The 25180-nt window shown below is 36.0% G+C and overlaps 2 protein-coding genes across 2 annotated transcripts in view; one reads left to right on the forward strand and one right to left on the reverse strand.

Annotated features, from left to right (window-relative positions):
* The first annotated feature begins 105 nt into the window (after window positions 1–105).
* grem2b (gremlin 2, DAN family BMP antagonist b) lies at window positions 106–12797 on the forward strand. The gene is made up of 2 exons (XM_006638663.3): window positions 106–634; window positions 11178–12797. The coding sequence occupies exon 2, from the start codon at window positions 11179–11181 to the stop codon at window positions 11677–11679; it is 501 nt and encodes a 166-aa protein (XP_006638726.1). The 5' UTR covers window positions 106–634; window position 11178; the 3' UTR covers window positions 11680–12797.
* An 858-nt stretch (window positions 12798–13655) lies between these two features.
* The window catches only part of fmn2b (formin 2b), an 85610-nt gene continuing 74085 nt past the window's right edge, over window positions 13656–25180 (reverse strand). The window contains exons 17-19 of the mRNA XM_069179880.1: window positions 23941–24090; window positions 15963–16044; window positions 13656–15770 (exon numbers count right to left, since the gene is read on the reverse strand). Coding sequence (XP_069035981.1) covers window positions 15744–15770; window positions 15963–16044; window positions 23941–24090 — 259 coding nt within the window. The 3' untranslated portion in view covers window positions 13656–15743. The remainder of the gene's footprint in view (window positions 15771–15962; window positions 16045–23940; window positions 24091–25180) is intronic.

Raw genomic sequence — 25180 nt, forward strand, 5'->3', positions numbered from 1 at the left:
ATGCAGATTTCAAATTTAAATTAGGGGAGGAAAGGACACTAGCTGAGAATCAGTCAGCATTCAGACTTTCTTTTTTTGAGAGGACAGTGTATGGAGATGAAACCCATACCCTTCCTCTGGTATGCAAATAAGTACCTTATGTCAGGCTGACAGTGTCTCGGTGCCTGTGAAGTTGAGTCAGAACCACATCAGTGAGAGACTGGGAATGTGAGGGGAAGAGAGCAGGAGGGAAAGTGAGTTGGTGAAAGTGGCTGCAATAATGTCTTTGGAGGGCTGGTTGAGTAACAAAACTGAAGGGGGAGGGGGCTAGAGAGAGAAGCCGAGAGGGAGAGAGAGAGAGAGACTTGGTGTGATTTGTTTAGTGATCGGAGCCAATAGAAACCCCAGTCTATGATAACATCCACATGCACATGACTGAGAGGAGCCAGAACTGAGACTTCAAACATACTGGAGACAGCAGAGAGACGCAAGGCACTGTCTTCACCCTCATCTTGACTGAGCTGCTCTTATGGGCATCACCAGCAGTCTGCAGACTCCCCCTGGACTGCGTGCACAGGACAGCTGTCCCTAACTGCTGCCTCTGGAATACAACTCTCCATCACATCACACACTGTGGGACTGCTCTGAAAGAGAGGTAAAGCAACAACCTGTTTTAAACGGGGCCAGAAGAGGATGCTGGGAATTTCCAGCTTTGAATGGATATAGTTTCTGCTTATGGCAGTACATACTGTATAAATATATATTTTATTTACCATGATAAGCCTGAAAATCTTTCATTTCGGTTTTAACAAATTGTCAAGACACTTGCCAAGGTGCTTCTAGCAGTATAGTACGGAAATATAAATTTGAGAAAAAACAGACTTAAAATTTCACGCAACATTAAGAAATTTGGTCTTTAAAAGCCTCAGAAACATAATCGCTAATGAAAAAGCAAAAGTCTTTCCCTAGTGAGTAAAAAAAAAGTTTAGGGAAAAAAAAAACCTTGTGAAATTAAAAAAAAATCAAATCTGCTATCCTAGTATGAATCAATGAATTACTTAACAAAAATGAGTTACATGACTAAAAATGCATTCTGGCTCCGTTTACAAATGTTAATACAACTATTGCAACCGTAACAAAATGATCACATTATTAAAACATTATTTTTCCTTTACATCCTTGCAAACTTAGTGAGGGGGGTGTGTTGGAGTGAAAGAGTTAATGATCCGATTAATTGTGATTTGCGGCTGTGCTGGTGACTGCTCCACCTTGCACAGTTAGCTTGTTTGGTAAAGAGGATTTGTGAGAAAGAAAATCTGTGATTTTGATTTTTACATCAATTGAGTGCTTTTTCAGTGTCACCCTCTGCTGTGCACTGATACTTAAACGCACTGTAGAAAATGCCTGGACACATGCAGAGATAAGAAGTGGTTGACACAAGCTGCCAATTGTGTGTTGTTGCAATCGTGATCTGACTACAATACACAATAACGTATTCACAGCACAGCCCATCATGAGAATGGCAACTGTTACAGTGAAAAACAATGTAAACAACTCCAAATTGTTCAGCAAAAATGGGGTGTTATTGCACAAATAGATGTATTAATGTGGTACTGTCATTTCTAATAATCTGAGCTTTTGATAACATTTGTTATAGAACTTCCTTAGTTGCTGAGGAACGTACTATAATTTCTCAATTCATATCCCTTTGAAGGTAGTATAATGAAAGGTTTAAACTACCTTTTATGATCTGAGCTCTTGGACATACTATACACTAAATGTAAAATTTACTAAATGTAGCTCTTGGTTTGGAGTTTATAAACTTTAACTGTAGTTTTTTAATAATGTTTGCTGTAGTAGCAAAACATTTAGCGATAGTTTGTTGCTATAGAAAAAAAATGTAAAATGCTTTAGCTGAAGAGAAGCATCATCACCATTAACAGCTTAGTAATACAAAGATCTTCATTCACTTTACTAAACAGAAGTGATGCAACCTATACTGAGTATACTAAGCTACCAGTGATGGTAAGGTATCACTCAGGAATACGACTTGCCACAGCTGGTAACATTGTGTTAACTGTAATATAGTCTCTACATCCATCAAACAAGAAAACAATCAGCAAGCTGCACCACTAAGACCTTTGCACAAAGGGCTAACTTCATAAATATGTTTTCCAGCAACATTGCGTTTGATGTGATCGACACAATGTAATATTCTAATATTGCACATAGTGTAACAGAAGACAACGTGTGATGCAACGTTTTGAACCTCAGGGCATGGATGAAAGATGCGGCTCATATTTATAATGCTAAAGTTCTTATTTAGCAGCAGTGTGAATCTCTCTGGGGCTAAGGGCAGAAATAGAGATCAATAGAAGTTATTTGGTTTCTCTTCAATATTTCAGTTTATGCCTCATGGCTAATTTTAAGGAGAGCAAATCACTTAAAGTAGATTCATCATGCCATCTGTTCAATAATATTTGACTGAGATCAACATTTTTGCCATTATGCTATATAACAGAAATCCCATGGAAAACAGAGAGCAGAAACCCAAGTGCATTTTGTGTCTCAGGATTGACTGTTTGTTTTAAAATGCGATTATAAGACTTTCTTCTCGTCTAACAAAAGTGTGCGCCAGAAGTTAACAACATACTGCTAGTCTAAACATTGCCCCTGAAGAACAGATTATTAAAAGCTTGGCTCTGCTTGGTACTGGACTGATTCAACTTTGGTCCTTCTCCACAAAAGCTTTCTCTACATCTAAGGGTGTGAATGTTCATTGTGCAAAACAACAATGCACGTCATTCCACGATGAAATTACGCATACTGGTCTTGATTTAATAAAAGGGTGGATTGTGACTACTTTTCTGAATCATACATAAAAAGGTAATCCACACCATCAACTAGCAAAATTATCAAAACTATAATTTCTATTAATATTGTTAGTATGTCTTGAAAACAGTCAACTAGAACAAGACTTGACTAGGTTACTAATTTTTGTCAATGAATGAATACCTAAACTAAAGATGTACTATACCAAAAAGTCATCACAGCTTTAGTGCTATGCACTAAAATTCAGTCTACACTTAGGATTTTTATACTAGACAATTGAAGGTTTTGTAGGTTGAGTAGATCAATCCTTTTTCATAGATTAATCTATAGCACCTTAACTCACGCTGGGGATTCTCATTCAATTGGAACAGACCCCATTCTTGTTCATCTGTTACACATGATCTGCACGAAAAGATGTCGCACAGATCAATGGAAATGTTGCGCTTAAAAATGCATCCTCTTGTTATCTGGGGATGCTGTGGAATTCTCCTTGTCCTACACTGGCTCTGATTTCGCACTGCAACAAGATGAAATATTTAATTTTCCATCCAGCCAATTTACTCAGGCAGATAAACAGAAGGCGGCAGCAGGAAGGCTTTCTGGAGGAGGCAGAAGAAAGTGTTTAACTCCTTTTGCTACACTAGTGCTGACTGCCCCCAGGCTGTTGTGCCATGATATTGCTAAGGATCTGAAGTGTTACTGGGAACCACAGCTCACCAGGAAAAAAGAGGAAGTGTGTTATTTATTTTATATCACATGTGGTAAACTAAGTGGTTCTGAATCTCTTTTGAAACAGAAAAAGTAGACCTACATTAGGGCTATCATTCAGCTGCTGACAATTATGTAGGGGAATTGTGGCTGGCCAGCCAATCTCCAAACAACTCCAGGCAACCTCATTGTAGCCACAGTTTCAAAGTTCTTTAAACACCTTGAAATTTTGTTTTTACAGTACATTAACTGTAGGGTATATTTTCAGAAAAGTATGTACAGTAAGTAGGAGACTCAAGACATTAAGTATTTCTGCTCCCCAAATTGGGGAAATAATCTTTGTTTTAAAATAGTTTGAACTAATTCCAGGGAGAGAGATTTAAAGCATGCCATCCAAAAAGTATGTTTCACAACATACATTTTTAAAAGAATTACTGTGTGTGAGCATAACCCACTGCACTTAATCTTCTTTGTAGCTGACATGATAGCTTGAAAACTTGAGTGACAAACCACAAAAAATACTAATAAGGATTCTTATTGCATCTTACTGTATATGCATTACTATGTGAGAATATTCACACAGTACTGTGTATCATATACAAATTCTTCCACTGAGAACATTGTAGCAGGGTCAGGCAATATATATATAATACAGTAAATGGAAGAAAGAATCTAGAATTCCAAAATACTTTAGAAATGCATTTTGGTCATTTACCAAATTAAGATACATACCGTTGCAAGCCAATAAAGAGGACACATATCACTGCTTTTAAAATTTCTAATTGTAGAATTATAATTTAATGATTCCTGTCTTTTAGAAACAGTGACAAAATATTGTGCAAGAACATATTATGCCACATGTTCTAGAGCCCATTATTTTAAGAAATAGGATGTATTTAGGTCTACGTTTAGACATTTTTAACAGCAATGTGTCCTAATTCAGATGTATGATGCATTTTGTATAATGGTCAAAGACTTTTCTGCTGTGCACCCTGATGAATGTCAACAACTAGTTCCAAGAAAAATGGTCTGGCTGTGATCGCACTCAAACTGCAGCAGAACACATTAGTAAATCATTAATGTTAACTTTCACGGCAAGATAGCTGATTGCTTTTATAGAGTCCACAAATTACTTGAGTCAATTTCCAAGTGAAGGTCATACTAAAGGTCTATAAAACTTCACTTGTGTGGGAACTCTGAGCCCAAGGGTCAAGTATCATCAGAGCAGCCAAATTTGAGAAAAGCAGATGTCAACATGCAGCAGATGTGATAGGTAAAATAACTCAGAGGAGAATAGTTATTTTCATTATGTTAACCAAATTGAAGTTTATAGAGCAAGGCATTTGAGTCATTATTTTAATTGCATTTAGGTTGTATGCTTTGTTTTTTTTTTACTGTTTTGATATATGAAGAAGAATAAATGACAACTAAAGTGAGCATTAGCAGAATGCACCATTTGTAAAGCAGTATGAAATACCCTTAAAGGATGGAATATTAAGAATAATCAGAACTGATTATTAAGATTATGATAGCACATCTTGTAATGTAAAATGTAATGGATGTTTCAGCTCTGCAGTCCATATTGTCTTCCCAAACCTCAGGTTGCACTGTGATGAGATTCTCAGATGCTCACTGCTGTTCCTGTATCTTTCTTAAGACTGAAAAAGGAACAGACATCATATTACAAAATATAGATGATGTGAAAGCAGCTGGTGAATAGGATCATATCTGTATTCATCCAGAGACTACCAGGTCACTGGGAAACTCTAGGGATATGTGACTTTTCTTCCATCCATTCATAAAAAAAAAAACATTAAAATTGGAACAGTGGAGAATAAACATATTAAGCTTTGCAATTTGTAATCTTTATGTATATGTTCCTGCAAAATGTAACTAAAATATTTACAGATTCATCTACGCCTTAATGTTGCATTTAAATCACAGAGTTTTGAAAGACAGCATGATGAAATCGCACTGAAAAAAACTATGTTTAAATCCGAAATCTGGTTGATGTTAGATGTTAGAAACTTGGCACAAATCTGGTCAGCTCCTGCAATCAGATAAACAGGGCAATCTTGGGATTCATCTTTTGCCCGTAATGAAACTTTTAAATGACAAACGTGTTTTTTTTCCTCTTGGCTGATAGATGTTTTAAGTTACTGCTTTCTCTTAGCGCATCTCAGGTTTTGACAGGAACTTTGTCCTAATGTGTGGCAGCAGAGAGCCATCAAACCAGCCAGGTCCCTGATGATGACCCCCAGATAGCCAGTGAAACTGAAGATGCTCACTCTTCCTTTTCAGGGTATTTCTAATAATCCCCAAGGGCCTTTAAGTGTGTGCAAGTGTTCTGTCACTTAAGCATTCATCTGTCAGATTCTAAGTTAGTCAGACGTAGATGTTCACCAACCACAGAAGCAGACATGATTCCAATGTTTGAGTTTAACGTCCATCTTTATTGTGGCACTGATCAGTAAAAGTATGAACCAACCACTGCACAAAACCTTTAATGCCATATACTTTACCATGGCTACACTGTATTTAATGTGCTATGACACCAGAACTGAACTGTGAAGATTAGACAAAGCCTATAAATATTGGTATGTGCAAAAATATATAGACTGTATATATTGTGCACTTTAAATAATAATGATGGAGCCCAGTAAATGGCCAGGAAAGTTTTGTTAGAACAGTGTCATAACAAAACTAAAGGAGGAACAGAAAAGTTTAATGTATTATAATGCTATTCTTTTGAAGACTGTGGTAGTAATGTTTGTTGCATTGCGATCATTTTTAAGTTCCAGAAAACAAAGAAGAATTCCATTTCCCTAATAATAAACCCCCCCAAAATATAAGAGGAGCATACAAGACATGCCAGATTCCGGAATGTGGACAGGATTGTCATGGCCACGGCACACTAATTTTTAAAGCAATAGCCAGTGTTTATCTTTCAATCAGCAACATCTGCTGCAAAGATGTAAGTACGACTGACGGACAAAGTTCCTTCAGTTCCCTTTTAATAATCATTTTAGTATAGCTTCATTGTTCCTGCTGAGCTTGACAAAGTGACAAATTAAACTTAATCTGTCTTTTCCTGTCCTCATAGGAAACTATTTGAAATAGTGGAAAGCTCTGAGGGTTTGCCGACCCTGCTGAGCTGCTCATTCTTGCTGCTATGAGGAGAGACAGGGAGCTGGGGGAGGGGGGCAGGACGTTGACAGTATCACACAACAGTATTACAGTTTTCTAGTTTTACATCAAACGCAGATGGGCCATTGAAAGAGAAGGCAGGATCCACTGATCTCCAGAGCCAAGTCCCTATGAGTACAGAAATCTAGTCCAATCACAGGTTTTCAAAGCTGGACTCTAATGACATTCAGATGGTTCCGCTAAACACATGATTTGTAACTAGACTAAGCAACTGTTTAATTATTTTATTCTGAGGTGAAGTTTTAAAAAAAATCAACTTTGTTGTTAATATATTTCATACCGTATCTCTTGATTAAAATCTATTAAAATCTGATACAGCATGTTTTTCCCCAAACGTAGACTTAAGCAAATTCATCCATTTATAGTTGTGCCCATTTACAAAAAGCAGCAATTCTGTAATAAACCAAACTCAGAAGAATAACTGAAAATACTGTATATAGACTGAGCTGTTAAAGAATCTCATGAAGGAATATGAGTTAACAACAAATACACCTACCTACTCGTTGTTCTTAAAATTATATTTAATTTTGTGTCATTTATTATCTACAATAAGTCTCATGGTTCTTAATTTCCATATTGTATTATCTTATATTTAATATCTGCAGTTGATATGTGTTTGTTTTACATAAAGCACTTAAACACTACTATTTGACATAGTGGCTAAACATGGGATTTACCATGATAATGATTCATTGTACTTAATTCAACATAAAAAAATGTAAAAGAAATATGCAGAAGAGAATTCTGAACCTAATGGCTCATTTTCTAAACATGCATACATTGTGAAATTGCTTATTCCTGGTAAGGGTTCCAGGTACCCAGGACCTGTCCTGGAAACATAGGACACAAGTAGGAACTAAATGAAGTCCATCACAGGGTGTGTACTGTATATACAGTATATGAATACACACACAAAAATTAAAACTGCCATTATAAGAGCCATCATATGTACTTGTCAAAAAATGTAAAAAAAAAAATGAAAACCCAGTCTCGAATCAAACCAATTACTCTAGATAGACCAAAGACATAGCATTCTTAACATAATTTTCTAAGGATTGGTACTAAAATGCGCAATTTTTATGTTTTTAATTTAAATTTTTGTAATGTGTATAATTATAATAGAAAAAACAATCTCAAAGAAACTGTCAATGAAAAAGACAAGTGTTGGCATCTTTCTGACTTCTATACAAAAGGGAAAATCTGTAAAGAAAAATGATAGGATACTGTATATTAGGATATACTGTACTGTATAGTTAAAAGCGTTAAATATGAATTGATGTGTATTAAAACTACTGTATGCAATCAACTAATCCTGCAATCCTGAGCCGAAAAGAATGCCATTCACTCACAGACTGAAATAAATAAACTTTTTTAGACTTGAACAGAGATCACTACCAGGGGAGCATGGCTCAAGCATTCTCCTCAACTATATTGACAAACTCAACCCAAAAGACATCTTTGAAATTGACAGTAAAACACAAACCAGAGATTACAAGCGCAAAGTACTAGATAGTTCATATTTTACTCCCCAAAAAAAGGAGGCACGCTTTATTTCAAGGGTTGAATGAGTCAAGAATAATCCATACTGTGGAAGTTGATGACCTGGCTTCTTTCAATCAACAGCTGAACAAGATTCTCAAATCACTTAGCTACTAATAAATGAACTAGATGGGTCAAACAGCCTCTTCTCATTTGTAATCTTTATGTATATGTTCCTAAAGATACATTTTCAATAGGAATGAATGAGAAAATACATATTTATTATATTTTAATTCTATGTAATGTGTCTGGGTTGAAAAGAAATACATTTCACCATTAATAATGGCACGAGAATTTCTTGAAGTCTGCAATAATGTTTTTAATGTAATTTCAATAAACAAATGTAGTAGATACAATATAGAGACTGATTTAATTGAATAAATTTACTTAAACCCTTTACTCTTGTGCTACTAAACGTGCTACTGTTTATGCGCATATCCCACATTCACAGTTTAACTAATTGGACTTTTTTAGTATAATCTTTAAGTTTTACATTTTTGTTCTACTGTTCTACTTCTACAAATGTCTACAAGTGCTTATATCTACGAGAGGGTGAAAGGTTATTTGCAGGATTTTTGTTCTATCCTCAGGAAAAACAATGGCTTTTTCTGTAATTAATTTCTTCAGAGTTAAGAATGCTGCAGTGGTAAATCTGTGCATGTTATCCATACTATCCTGAAAATGAAACATTTTCACTAGTGGTTTAATTAACCTATAGGATGAAGTAATGGAAGATACTGTAGATGGTAAAATAAAATTGTATAAGTTTTTTAGCATTAGAAAAATACAATTTCTTCAAAAAGAAAGAGTGATATTGTATTACAAAATATTTGCAAAGATACAAAGGGTTGTAGAGGTATGAGCAAGCTATCAGACCTGGTTATTCAAGTCGATACTCTGGCTTCTTTCAAGTCTGGATGAGATCCTTGAACACATTACCTCCTATTGGGATGTGTGGGCCAAGGGGTCTGCTCTTGTTCATACTGTACTGTAGGTCTCTTTGTTTTTATGCTCTTATGGAAATTGGACTGGGGAATGATAAATGTTATCATACACTGATTTAGATCATTTTTAAGATGCTGACCATATACAGTAGTTCGGTTAACTCTTTACACTCAGATATTTCAAATTTGAAATGTTTTCAGACTCTAAAAGCTGTGTCATTTGGAGGTGTTGGATAAACAATGTAATTAAACCTTTCAGGCTGTAGACATAGCTTACCTTTAACTGTGTTTCCACCATGTATTCACGTGGCACATGAACTGCTTACACCTTTGTTTAAAATTCCTTTTCAATTAAGAAACTAACTTTGGCGGCGTTTGTAGCTGGACTCTGAAATTATTTTCAATGTGACATACTGTAGTACTCAGTGCTGCTGGAGTTAGGCAAGTGGTGGTGATATTCAAAGGCTGAAGCACAAAATCAACCTGTGCAATTTCTTAATAATACTTATTCAGGTAACATTTATCCAGAGCAATTTACCTTTGCTTATTTATACAGTTGGGAACTTTGCTGGAAGAATGTGCTTTGCTCAAGGGTTCAACAGCAGTGGCCCCACTGAAGATCCAGGTTATGAGTCAATATCTTAAACAGCACCTCCACACTGTTCTGCATCGCTCCTCCAAGAGTGTCTACCTCTGCTGCAAGGCACTGTGGGGAAATCAATGAGTACAGCAATCAGTGGCTGTGACAAGGGCACATTTCCCAGGAAAGTTATAACTTGACTGATTTCAAGCTAGTCTCCAAACTCCGTTGGAGGGATATAAAAAAATAGCAATGCCGAAACTTTGACTAAGGCTTCATTCAAAAGTACAAGACAGTGAAAATTCTTTTTAAAATATTTCCTGATGAAATATCACTTTGTATATTACTATATGCTATACTGAAGCAATAAGTCACAATTCGTGTTCTAAACTATTACTATTCAAAATGATCTCTAAATAGACTTTTGCTATAGTACTGTAAGGTATCATTTTCTTATTCACACCCTGTACAAAACAAAGCACCCCTTTCCTTCTCAACAAACGACGAGCTGGACAGCTACAGCTCAATTTGTTCACAGCTTTGAAGCACAGTTCAAATACCTACCTGATGTTATTAATGTTCCTGTATACATTGGATTTTTACAACAGTGGTGCATATAGTACATAGTTCATTCTAACACTTTACTTCAATATTTGAACTGAATTTTTAATCCTTACTTACAAGTAGTTTTATTAGCTATGAATTTTGACAAACTGTTTCTTTGATACGTTTAACAGAGCTGCTTAAAGTTTTAATGGAAATGAAAAAATACATCAACAACAGAAGTTTAACAGTATCTAAAGTGCAAGTCAGGTCTCCAAACACTATTTCCACAAAATTACTTGACTGTTTAAAATAACGAACTCCTAGACCAGCTGGTAGAAGCCTGTCTATATCTCTTGAGCACAGAGAACGTAATTTTCTGTTGTATGTTCTGAGACACCGCTAGGTCTGAGAATGCAAGGAGTAGGAACAGAAAGGTTATCTGGTCATGGGGTTATCTGTGAGGGATGCAGTTTGCAAAGGATAATGCTCTGTGGGAGTCTTAAGAGAGGCCAAGTACTGGAGCCAAGCAGTGCATTACCTAAACTAACTTAATGAAACAGTGGTGCCCTTACATATTGTTAAAGAAAGTATTAAGATTAATAATCCCTAATGGCTTTGCTTCTCTTTTTTGTGGTTTGACTCTTGCTTCTTGAGTTCCCATACAAGGGAATGGTGTTGATATACTGTAGAATATTTGCACACTTTGAGATACAAAGTTAAACTGTGCATGGATGTAGTGAAAACACCTCAATTGTACCTTCTACATCACTTCTATGTTTATTCTTCTTCTTCACAAGGATACACCTGTATAGTAACACCTCGTTTTTCTGCTCTCTTTCTAGGATGTATCGGACACTCTTATTTTCAGTCTTGTTAGCAGGAGTGCTAATGATGGTAGTGGAGTCCAGGAAAAACCGACCCCAGGGAGAAATCCCTTCACCCTACAAGAACAAAAGCAACACCTCAGACAGGCGGACACGCAAGCAGGAAGTACTGGCCTCTAGTCAAGAGGCCCTGGTGGTGACGGAGAAGAAGTACCTGAAGAGTGACTGGTGTAAAACACAGCCGCTACGCCAGACAGTGAGCGAGGAGGGCTGTGTGAGCCGAACCATAATTAACCGCTTCTGCTACGGCCAGTGCAACTCCTTCTACATCCCCAGGCACATCAAGAAGGAGCAGGAGTCTTTCCAGTCCTGCGCCTTCTGCAAGCCGCAGAAGTTCACAACCCTCACTGTGGAACTGGACTGTCCAGGCCTGCAGCCCACTTTCCGCCACAGGAAAATACAGAGAGTGAAGCAGTGCCGGTGCATATCGGTGAATGTCAGTGAATCGGGCAAACAGTGAGGCACCTACCCACGGACCAGAGACGGCAGCGCAAGCACTGCTTTGCCGTTACATTTATTTCTTCTCAAAGGAGAGAGCTCATAAGACTTATTTTTTCGAGAACAGATATTTTATTAGATTTTGTTTTTATGAACAGCACATTGCATGAACCCGGGCCAACACCCATCCTTCAAGAAGGCAGGCACTATTCTGATATCAGGATGCAAATAAAACTGACTGGGAAACGAGTAACGCTCTAATTGATCAACATTAAATCACCACTAGGTGTACATTTATACACTACATTGAATTTATTAAAGGAAAAAACAATTGTATTTCATACAACATATGAACTGACAAGCTATTAGAGGTGTATTTAAACACTGACAAAGCATGAGTTTTGAGTGGCCAAGCTAGAATTGGCATTCCCACCCAGACGTTTTCACCTAAAACTGAAGACTGCTACTCAATACATACAGTATATACAGTAAGGCTCCAAAACAGATAATAGGCTGCTTAATGAATCTGATTTCTATTAGAAAATGTGCTGCTTGACAGAGCTTCCTTGATTGTCATGTACAATCTAAAACTAGAGAACCTCAGACTCCAGGAGGGCCTGAGGTAACAGGCGCTACCTAAATATGGACTGAACTGAGATTGTATTGTTCAATATATTGTGAAATATCACCAAGATATTAAAAGTGTACAAATGGAAAAAATATTAATCTATGGTACAATAATTATATACCACCACAACTTTGACGAGCACTGAATCAGGTGAAAATGGGGGTGGCGATATGAAAGGGTCAAATGCACACTGGTGCAGGGCTGGCAAAATGTAAGGGCGACTTTATACACAGGGAGCAGTACGAAGAGGAAAAGTTGTATATCTAGAGAAAAAATAATTAAAATTATATAATGTACAGTTATGTTCAGTTTTGTCCTGTTTTAAACTAAAGTCTGCAAATGTACAGATTGGATTTGACTGTAGTATCTGCTCAGCAATCTGTCTATTTTACTGTATTGATAAAAAAAACTCTAGCTTCAATCAGTTTACCGTGTTCTCTTTTGCAGAATGAGAAGAATGTATTTAATTTCATTTAAAGGTAACTGGGATTAAAATTCTCAGATGAAAACTATGACTGTCTCTTCCTTCTTAGGAAATATTGGGATGCATGACAATGACTGGTGAGAAACTCATGGTAACCTACTGTAGCAATGTTCAATACTATAGGTCCAATGCACTGATTTCCATTTTTTGCCACGTTTTTTAGAAAATAGCACATTCTATGGCCACTATGGTCTAATATACTTAGAGCCATTGTTTTCACTGGCATATTTCAGCTGTACTTTGAGGTGTAGCCAGAATTAATTGCAATTTAGCTATACAAAGTCATATCTCACACCTAGCTAAATCCAGCTGCGCTGGGTGGATATACTTTATACTAGGCATGTACTAAAGCCAACAACATTCATATTCTTTATTTTAATAACTTTATAGCAAACAATATACACATATGCATGAAAAAAACACTTACCCAAAATGATTTGCAACTTTCAAAATATTCATCACCAGATATTCTCTAGATGTGGACTGCTGCCAATTTCAGAACACAAAACCATAAATGACATTACAATAAATAAGCAACAAAAATTTAAACAGCTACAAATGTTTGCTTGATTACAACCATCTTTAATCTGTTTTTCATAGCATTGAATTTTCTTCAGCAGATCATCTTTAACAGACACTTCCTATATCTAACCAGATAGAATTTGGAAAAAAGATGGCTATATGTGCCAGCTCACAAAGGTACACACAGGCTCTTTCTGTCCAGAAAAAAAATTAATGAACTGGATGAAAGGCCAGTTCTCCTAGTTTTTCCAGAACTTGTATTTACAATAAGTTGGTACTGTAGCTGAAAGAGAGAAACAGTGAGTGATCACACTTGCGAGAGTTTTAAATTTAAAAAATCGGTCTGGAAATAAGACACTAGCAATAATTTATTTCTCATTTTATTTTATATAAATTACATTGGTTTTGAAAAAAAAGTCCAATTAGAAACACTTTTATTATATTGCACATGGTGATAAGTCTTGTACAAGAACTCCAGAATAATACAATAATATACACATTGGGCACGGAACCAACATGCTAGTAGGTAAGTAAAAATTGACAAAAATGTTCCATACATAAGGATGTTAATACTACTTTACATAAATAAAATCATAGTTTACCATTTAAAATAACATTTTATGTAACAGGTTAATTACTTGCAAGTCATTGTAACATACTTCTTCCAGAAGATATTTAATCTACATAGATATCAGTTAAACATGACACTTGCAAATGAAGAGTAACACTTAAACCTCTCCATAAACTTTACAGGGACATTTATCTCTTCCACCAAAACCTGTTTAGTATTTGTCCACACCTATCAATAACACTTGACTGTAAGAAAAAGTTTGACTTTGAAATGGGTACAAGCAATCACAGTCTTGCAATTCTATTCATTCAGTGGGCAATTACACAGACCTCCCACTTCTTTGAGTTTTGTTCTTATTTCATTAGATGTACTGTAATTACAGAAATGGAACAAATCTAAAGAGAAATCCTGCACGCCAGAAACTCAAAAGTGTTCAGAATGCCTTTAGAATTTAGAAATTGTTTCCTAAATTCAAGAAAGAATTGGTTCGGCTTCTGTAAGAATTGGAAAAACCTGTGTCTTGGACCTACAGTTCCACGTCCCCCTCCCTTTCAGAAGTCAGAAATCGGTTATATACAAATACACAGCAATGTGGCAGGCGAAACGTGAAGAACACAATCTCATCAAGCCCACCAAACGAACCCATTAATCATACCATCACAAGTTGATAACATTTCTTTAATTCCATTCTGGATGGTAAACAATGTAAGTGCTACACAGATAAGCCTTTTCTTTGGACAGTCTGTCCCCATTATGAAAATTACCACTCTGTTTTCATGAGAAACATCTTGATTTTGACAGTACACTGGTACTATGGAATTCATGCTACTGGTATGATTTTAAATATTAACAGCAGAACTCATTAGCTTACTGTAAAAGATGCTCAGACACCTGAAAGTCATTAAACATCTATCATTGCTCTGACCTAGTGTTAACAGTATTCAACATCCTCCTCTGAATGCGTTTACTCACAGGATACACTGCTGTAAAGAGATGAAGAGAACAGCAAATATCAGATTCATCTTCACTATTCTTCTTAGCAAGCTGATGTTATGGTAAGGAATTTGAAAAACACTGTAGGCTGATTACTTAAAGTAATATATGTTGTGATATCCAAATAAGTTTATTACCTGACTAAAAAATGACTGTACTTTCACCATGATCCTAGCAAGTGTTACTTCCATTATATACACAGAGTTAGTTTGAACAAATACTTTTCAGTACAATGGAGCTGTCAACTCTTGTCCTCTTTGTTATGATATGCAATAAAGTCATTTATACTTATACACACATTTTAAACAAGGTTTTGACAACAAATTCAGTTTTTGTACTGGCTTGAACCACACGCACTCCTCTATTGCTTAAAATTTTCAAGTTACATTATGCTTAAATCTACGTGATGGACCTGAATTAGTAAAAGACTTTTACAGGTCTCTGAAGCAAGCGATTTCAGTGAAGTTAAAGAGATCCAGGCAATAGGTTCATCTGGAGAACTGTACTTGCAAGCCAGCAAAGTTCAAATATTGTATTATATAATCCATGCACTTAATGCATTTCCATGACAATTGTGTAGTCCCTGTGCAGATTCAACATTCCAGGTCTTCCAATGGCTTGTGATCATGTTTCTTTTTACCCCGACTGTTACCACCTCCATACCCAGAGTTTGTATCATATTGGCAAAACAAAGCAATTTGATGGCAAGCCCACAACGTCCAAAAGCAGAACAAGAAAATGACATTTCTTAAAGAAATTTGAAAAGGGAAAGATAGGCCAAATGTCAGATTCTGACATTTGGTAACTGTAATTGTCGTTTTTTTTTCTCTGTCCATCGTTCTCCTAGAAATGAAGTCTGAATGTTCCCCAGTAATTTCACACAGACACTCAGATTTTCATGCTAAGCTTTGCTTTCTGGAAGACAAAACACAAACCATTAGTTTAAATGAAAAAAACAATGTTCTCCTACAAATGGGCTACTGCTACTAAAAACAATGTTCACAAAAAAATTGTTACAACAGTTAACGCCAATAATGGCTTTTTAAAAACACAATCTTTCTAACATCTTCCATTCTCCAAATCTTAACAGCACAAGAAAGTACTTACTATTCCAGAATCATGCTTGGGTCTGACATTATAGGATGCCTTTTCTTTTGCTTGTCTGAAGCACTCCTCAGCTTCTCTCAGTCTAAAAAAGAATTGGGATTTTTTTTCAATTTTTTTTATACTATACACAGAAAAAGCAAACTTAAAACAAAATCCATACACTACACAAGGCCAGTGCACAGCAGGAAGACAAGTTAGATAAAACGGGACTTTGACAACACTCAATATTCAGGAAATGACCTAATTATTTCCACAATATACAATTAAGGTAAATATGAAGTATTTTGTAACAGGTACTACATAACCTCAGGGTATGAAAGGTTTCCAATGCTAAAGTGGTAACTAAATTGCCAACAAAATTATGTTAATTCCAAATCAACTTTCTCCAACACAAGCTTTCTTAGCTAGGAAAAGTTAACCTTTATATTAAATTCAGATTACATGTACTGTACCTAACCTTTCTCACAAGGGATGAAACAGAACCTCCTCACAATATGCTTTGAGCAAACACTGCTCCTGATAGCACTGCTGTCACCTGCAGTACATGTGGTCCTGCCCCATTTGGGTTCTCAGAACATAACAGCATCGTCACTTTCACCCCTGCACAAATTATATTAATTTCACTGCTGTTGATGATACCTCTCGGCATGTCCGTTCAGCATTATAGTTAGGTAATCAGAACTAAATGCAGCAGTTTATTTTTCATAAATCATGAAGTTAATTTGCATTAGGGAAATATTTCCCTAACCCATGCTGATCTTCAGTAATAATTGAACACTTCCTAAAGATATTTGAAAATGCTTCTGGTAGGTCATCACAAAGTGATATAGAATACAGTATATGGTGTGTATATATATATTTTAAGTATTTTTATTCCCACAGGCTGCAAAGGAACAATAGGTTTTTTCCATGTGATCAATTTAAAAGATGCAAATGTACTGTATACTGTATAGTACTGTTATTTAGAAACAGAAAACATTTTTACCTCTGGCTTTGGTGTAAAGTAACACCATAAGTCTTGACACCTCCTTTATATATTTATTGTATAAAACATTCAAATTAAAATCCTCCCACTGATTATTTCCTGCTTTATTAAACGTTTCATCAGCAATTAACATGAAGGTGACTTTCTGTTTCCAAATCTGGAACATTCAACATGTAGTCTTTTTACTTTTTTCCAGCAACATTCAGTTTAACGTTATACACAGCCACTAAAACAGTTACTGCTTTCCTGTATACTGTACCTTACCACTTTTTGACAACCTCTAACTTTCTAAGTTTCAAAAAACAGCAGAACAAGAAAAGCCAGATCAGACTTAAAGCAGTCGTGCATGTCTCAACAGAAACGAGGCAACACCAGTGATAGTAACAGATTACACCTGTAGCAGTTTCATCATTCTATGCCAATTAGCCTCTGTAACACATGAGTTCAACCAGTGTGCAGACTGCCACTGAATACTATTCATTTTATTATAAAAAACAAGCAGCTAGGTTTGCACAAAATGGGTGGATATTATCCAAGAAGGTACAATATTTGTCCAAAACCATACATCTGAAATACGTTTCCTAAAGTCAAAAGCAGAGAAACATTAATTTCCCATTAGGCAAACTTATGCAGAAAGTTCCCTAACTGGGCTAGAACACAATCATAATAATAATAGGTTTTAATAGGTTCTGGCAGAAGATAGCCTATATTTTGACAGGAAACTGGCTGTGTAAATGTGAGCTACAGTTCTCTTCACATTCCCTCCGGTCTTTGTTTACAATTTCCAGTGATCTCCTTTAACACTTGAATTCCTTGTATGTAGTAAATGAAGTGGCTTCAGCCTTCCTGTGAGGAATAAGCAGAAGTTGTCTTTCGTTCACGCACATTAATTTGACCTGACAGAACTCCATGTACCAAGGTTACCTAATCTTTGCAGTCGGAAGTTATTAAATCGCCTGCGTTTTTTCCAGTGGAGCTCAGAGCTTTCAAAACCTCTAATTTCTCAGATAGGAAGATGACAGACTATTAAAATGAAATTATTTACTACATTCAGGTCCTAACACTCATTAAGTGAGAAGAAAAACAAAGTTATGCATTACTAATTTTATTTTCTAAAACACAAGTAGAAGATTTCTTTCCTACACAATAATTGGTAACATACTGTAGACCCCAAAAACCAAAGATTAACTAAAAGGAGTGAATCAGTAAAATGTTGACTGCGATCACCCAAAGAACACTTATTCTGAGTTTCAGTGGGGTAAATTTTAACACTGAAATTTTAGGAACATTTTAACACTGTATAATGAATTGAGTGTGTGCTAGTAAACAGGAAAAAAGATTTTAGTTCTTTTGTACCAACTGCATAGCTGCCTACTGATCAGATTTAGACACTGAAAGGCATTGACGACAGTTACTTTTCTCCGTTATTCTCTGAAATGGAAGGAGGAACGTTACAAGAGAAGTAATCCTCATTACATTGGATTTAACCTTCCAAACAAATGGGGGTTTTATTAAACTGCAAAAACATTAATAATTCTAAAGCTGTAATTACATGCCACTTCCAGATTCTGAACTCTGTGACAAGTAAATGAGCCTGAACATTATGAACTCAGTCTAATAAAAAATGAGATCTTCATTTCCATATAATTCAGGTGGGTAGCTGCGTCAGCATGCGTAGGCTGCAAAGGAACAAGTAATAGGTTTATTCCATGATGAAAAAAAGAAGAAAGAGAACACAACGTTTCGGCCGTGGAGCCTTCTTCAGGTGTGAGAGAGACAGGGCAGTAGGCAAAGGTAAAGTAGCGGGAGAACAAAGGTTGGGAGGGAGGAGGAGTGAGAGGCGGGAGCAGGGGACAGAAAGAGAGGCCAATCAAGAGGTGTGAAGTCAGAATGGGTGCAGAGAGGTGTGAAATGAAACTTCCAATGAATGGAGAAAATTTAAAAGAACAGTAATCTGTCGTTAAGGGAAGGGAGAATGTGTGATCCTAACTGCAGAATAATTTTAGTTTCGGTGGTCTTTCTGATGTATGAGTTCGGAAAACCGTCTTTGAGAACACAGACGGAGAGATTAGTGTGGTCGTGGCCTTCAGAGGTGAAATGAGAAACAATGGGCTTGGAGCGATCTTTAATCTTCACAGCCCTGACGTGTTCTCTGAAGAAATGATGTGGTAAGCAATTTTATTTCTTTAAAACATAAAATAGTGTATTATTTTGAGCTGCATGCATACAGATTCATTTAAACAAATAAAAACTATTTTCTCAAGACAAATTTTGCCTGTTAAGTATGCACTTTCTCCAGACCACGCAAACCCTGAAATGTTTACAGTGAAGAGAATTATGGGCCATTTATAAAACACAGCCAAGGCAAGAGGGTCTGTTTCGGTTGCAAGAGCCAGACCATCAGTAGCAGGTTAATTTAAACACTACGCAGTAAAAACACATTCTAAGCCATTAAAAAATTGACTACATTATGAGGTTACCAATCTGTGTTTTCCCTTCTGTGCTTAAATCATAGCCTATGCCATCATGATAGCTCAGCTTGGGAAGGTCAGAGGTTTGTATCCTGATACAGCCAGTACAAATCGAAGACTACAGAACCAAATATGGCAAGTTTCTGTTCGAGGTCATACTTGACTCTGAAAACTTCGGTAATAATTAAAGGAGCAGGAGACGCAGAAATATGACAATTACATGGGGCCTTCAGCTGTAACAGCTTAACGGGGCAGTTGGAGGAAGGATTTTAGAGTATTGTGAAGAAGTCTTAAGAAGCAAACCAGATGCAGATTTAGTGACATAAAGCATATATTTCTAGGTGAAACAGCGTATTTGGAATGATAATGCAGGACGAATGTAGAACAATTGCAAAGCATACAAACTTGCTGCTCTAATGGTTTGAGCAAAGCAATGCTTTACAGCTAAATGTATGTGATTATAATTATATTTAGAATATACTGTAACACTGTATGAGAAAATCTGCTTTTCACTACTTGGTGTTTGATGTTGGATTTTAATCCGTAAAAAATACATGGTGGTAAAAACAAATTAGAGCAATACAGTACCTTTGTTTAAAGGCCATAGCTTGGGGCCTGAGCACTTCTGGGTCAAAATGCCTACAGTATATACGATTCCATTGAGTAAAAATCCTCACACTAACTCATTTTTCTTAAAGGTTCATTTGTCCTTTGTCCCTTTTAATTGAACGGCACCACTTTAATTCATTTGTACATATGACTGTCAGTCATTTCACTGTTCATTCATGGTACTTATGGGGGAAAAAAAAGAGTACATCAGTTGTATGAGTAGCAAAATCAAAGGTTTTCAACAAAAAGTAAAATTTTAAAAGTCAGTTTCTAACTGTGTCAATTAAGGAATGAAACTGTTTGTTTTCTAATACCAGTTTTACTTCTGAGTTAAAGCCTGGTAGAGTCTTTATCATTTACAGTACATTGCCTTTGGAAATGGCAATCATTTTTCTACACTGTGGAGAAACATTTGAAAAACAAATTTTGAAGTGCAACCTTAGTGCAACTGAAGATTTAGGTAGTAGGGCATGTAAAAGTGCTTACTGCATGATTGCACGAGAAGGACCACAGGGTCTCCCCTCATTCACAACTCATACTCAAGTTATCCAGCAGACAGCCTCTTGGTTATCAGTATCCTCACTTCAAGTGTTTGTAGTTGTTCCAAGCCATCAAATAGCAAATAGGCTTGTCTAGGAGTAACAATTTTACGGGGCTTACCCAAGTTACAATCTGTTAGCTACAGCCATTAAGTAATCAAGCATGGCTTCCCCACAAAACCACACCCTTTGGGAATTCTGTTTAAGCAAAGCACAGACCAGGTCAGCTGCACTCTTACTCAAAAGTTTATCTTGATATGGAATGACCCAAAATCATTGTAACTGTCTTGCAGAGTCTCCGCCTGGCTCGTCTGCACACATTATCAGTACTTGGGAAACACTTTCCCATCGTTAAGGCCAGTGAGAAGAGTACCACTTACTTGCCACTTAACATTAATAACTGTGTCTAAATATCTGCGTCAGACAGATTAATTTCTCATGGCTCCAACTAGACTCAACTCTGAGACACCTTTAAACCCAAATTGAAAGTCTGCTGATACACGACAAATTAATGGATTGCGACAACAGACAGATTGTTCAAAGTTTTAGGTGCTGCCTTCAGCGACAGCAAACACTATCAGCTTGCAGTAGACATCCGGTTAAGGAATAACAAAGCATTCCATGAAATGTAAGGGTCTGATAGCTAACCTGGGGATGCTCTGTAGTTTTAAGGCATTTGATGAAAATCATTTGAAGATCCGAAAGAAGCTAGGGCATTACTGACAGGGTAAAAAAAGGGCTGAGTATCATATCTTTGCACAGAACACATTTTAACAAATGATGAAAATAGAACAGAAAATGTAATTGATATTCATGTTTTTTTAAAAGTCAGTTTCATTTGGGTCTGTGAAAAATGATCAAAAATCATAATATACTGTACAAAGTATATAAACTAATTCACTTGATAAGGAAAATAAGATAGTATTTTGGATTAACAGTAAATAAGAGGATTTTTTATTTTAATCCATCTTATTCTAAGACTCAGTGGATTTAAAAAAAAAGTCATTTGAGCCCTCTGAGAGTTATATTTGACAAAACTTTTCTTCTTGTTGGAATGTTGGTAGGTAGAAGGTTAAAGAAACAAAATGTACCTCAATTCAAACTAAATATGTAGCCAGATATCTTTGATAACTGAGTGTAGTTTTCAAACAAAAAGTATCCCAGTCTTTATCAACATCCAGCAGTACAGACTAATTTTTATTTGTTGACATTTAAAAATGTTATCAAATACCCTCATCATACCACAATAAGAAACTGTATGAAACAAGCACTCTTCTTATTATTCAGGTTAAAAAAATAGATTTGGTTCATTTCACCAGCTTTCCACTTTTCAATGAATTTTAATGAAGCAGATATAATCTAATATTAAACATATGGTATGTGTTATGGGAAACTCATGTTGAACAATACCAAACACAGTAGGATGGAATATTAACTAACAATACAACTGTTTTTTTATCATTTTAATAAAACAATTTAACATAAGGCTATACTGAATAGGCTATAAAATAGTTTTAGAGAGAAAACATTTAAGTACTCATTTAAACCTAACTAGTTTAAACCTAGGATTATTCCAGTCTTTGTGGCATTACTAATTGATGGGACATTATTTGCAATCTGTTATTTTAGTCAATCCCATTTTTCATAGTCTCTCTGAAATAACTTATAGTTTCACTGAAGTCATGATGCTCCTTATATTAAATTAATGAATTCAGCTCCGCCACCATTATCACAATTTATTCTAATGACAGAATATTGAATTTTGAACATTACCATATTATTTGCTGCTCTTCCTAGTGCTCTTCAGAGTCTTCAGAGTAGGTAAGGAAGAGCTTTCATGATGTAAAAGCAGTGCTAATTACACTGGTAGACGCTACTCTTGCCTATTCAGTTGTCAATAATTTCACAAGTGCTAAAAAAGGGATGTCTTAAGCTAAGACCTGACACAGAGTATTTTTTCTATTGGGGATACTGCCTTTATAATTCATTTATTACGGAGTGAGCAGTTAGCCCAGATAGAAAATGCGTACCGTAGACAGTACATAACATAGGTTCTGCCTGCCTAGGAGGGCTCTGCATTCCAGTACTCAGGAAATCAAACTGTGATCAAATAGCTTTCTGTAATTCTCAGATGCATCTGTAATGTTTTCCTATGCAGGCACATATTAAATATTAACTTTCAACTCAAATTCAATTTCAACTCCACCAAAACATATTCCGTAACTTCAAAGATTTAGGATGATTTAAAAAGACCCAACAGTTTTAGAAGATCTTCAACTTTAGTTTACACATCAGGTGCTTAAACTTGTAGAAAAGCACTGCAATACAGATAAACGGATATTAAACAGGGAATTTAAAGCTGTAAAAACCAGTGCCAATTTTCCTCTTTACTTCTTCTGGGATTCAGTAACACAAAACAACATCCAGTGATCCATTCATCACATTCAAGTATTGTACTAAGTACTGTGAATAAGAATGCCACTTTTAGGGCACTTCTTGGATCAAAGAAGAAAGTCCTGGAGGTAGCAGACTTGTATTTAATTCAAGAAATGCAGTGGTTACACCTTCAGCGTTCACAACAAAGACTTTTATTTTGCATCACTACAGAAAGGTGAAATATGAAAGCATTATAAATCTGACCTTAGCAAGATGCTTCATTTTCTACAGCAGTCCTATAGATAGCTTGCCAGGAAGGATAATATATTTCAACAGTGAAAAGCAAGCAGGAGTCATGGAAAGGTGAGCAGACCTGTCACATTCTCCAAATGAAAGATTTTATTGCAAACAAATGTGGGATAACAAAAAAAATACCACAGCTGCAGGTACTGTACCTGAGGTAATGGCACATTAAAATCAGGTTTGTGCAAACACTGCTCACAGACCTTTTGCTCTATGGAAAAAGTTTTGAAAACCTTGCTTAATTGTTTTAAAAACATTTAAAAAGTGTGAGGTTCAAAGTGTGTGTTTATAGTGCCGAAAAATAATAAATCAATTCCTGAAGTCTAAAAAATGAGCAAGGAATGAATCTGATGAGAAAAATATCCCACAGTAAAACAGTCCATTTTTAGGGATACATCTATTAAAAACATTTTATTGAGCACAAAGCCTCACATTCCTGGAGTACTATCTGTGAAGCTCATATTTTTGATTGTGAAACCAGGAGCTGCACGAGCAAATGTCTTCCTTCCATAAAAACAAAACCACCCAGTGGGGGACAATTTGGAAAATACTTATTTTAAGCTTAAGAGTGGTGCAGACATGCATTGCTGTGGACGGCAATAAAGTAACTAATTTGTTTGAAGAAAGCAAGGGTTATAGTGTACTAGAAATAAAATGATGTACAGTAAGCTCTACAAAGTACAACATGTCCATACCTTTCTTGAAGAATCAGTTTGTTTTCCTTCTTCCACAAGTCTTTAAAATCCGTACAGAACTCATGCCACAGAGAGAAGAAGGTGTTTGGTGAAACCTCCTTCTCCGCCATTTTAGGTTTGACAGAGAAGAATACAGTTAATTCCAAGAAACTGGGGAAAAAAAGACAAAACAAAGTAAATCTACAATACCATATGGGTGGCTTGCTCTTGTGATAATATTGTTCAAGATATTCTGTTTATTATTTACAATTACAAAAAAAAGCCGTTTAACTGTGGCTCATCTACTCCATTATAACTTGCTATTGAAATGTAAGGACTGTTACAGGAACATCCTAATGAGCCAATCTACTGTACATATACTGTAGGATACTGTAAGTTGGAGAAAACTGATTTTGCAGATATTGTTTTCCAATCTTAATTTTAAATCAGAAAATGTGTATTACAGTATGTTTTTTCTTCCCCTTTCCCAGGTTTTTATCCCTACAATTTATGTCAAGTGGAAGATTCTTTCTTCCGGCTTCAAAGCACAAACTGTTATGTTCTCAATTTATTGTTAGAAAAATACACTCACAACAGTATGTCTTCCCAATATACCCAAATATAAAAACAATTGTTTACAGGTTAATTATGCAATTTTCTTATGAAACAGCACAATTATCAAGAGCATTTGAGTGCACAACATTCAGCTAGCCTGTAATGGCATTTTACTGTAAAAACAGAAGCACTACTTAAGGGTGGGTGGATTTCATTGCATTTGTTGCGCAGAATCCTCCGTGTCAATTGGCCCAATAGTGCCAAATACTATGTTTCCCAACTGCAGATTAACCTTCTCTGGTTTGACCCCCTCTGCTCTAGACAGTTCACTACTGACATCTCCAAACAGCTCATGGGGGGGGAGTTCCTATATATTATTCCTTCTCTTCCACTCCCACAACCCACAAGTTTTCCTGTCCAAAAAAGTTACAACTCTATTTTGTTTGCTAACTTTTCATGCGTCACATAAACCATAAGCGAAAAAATACTAATATACCATAAGTACTATGTTATGAAGGGCATGGTAGCAAATAAAGTGAATAATTCCTGTACACAGGATGGTTAAGGGTGACCTGCACAGGTCTTCTGTAGGATTTAGGCTTGACCAGTTGTTAACACCTAAATAAATGAAAGTTGGGTAGAAAGTCCTGTTTCTAATTAAAAGTAGGTATTTCAACTAACAAGAAATATATGGAGCATTTCGGAA

This window comes from Lepisosteus oculatus, chromosome 17, assembly GCF_040954835.1.
Source record: "Lepisosteus oculatus isolate fLepOcu1 chromosome 17, fLepOcu1.hap2, whole genome shotgun sequence".
Lineage (NCBI taxonomy): Eukaryota > Metazoa > Chordata > Actinopteri > Semionotiformes > Lepisosteidae > Lepisosteus > Lepisosteus oculatus.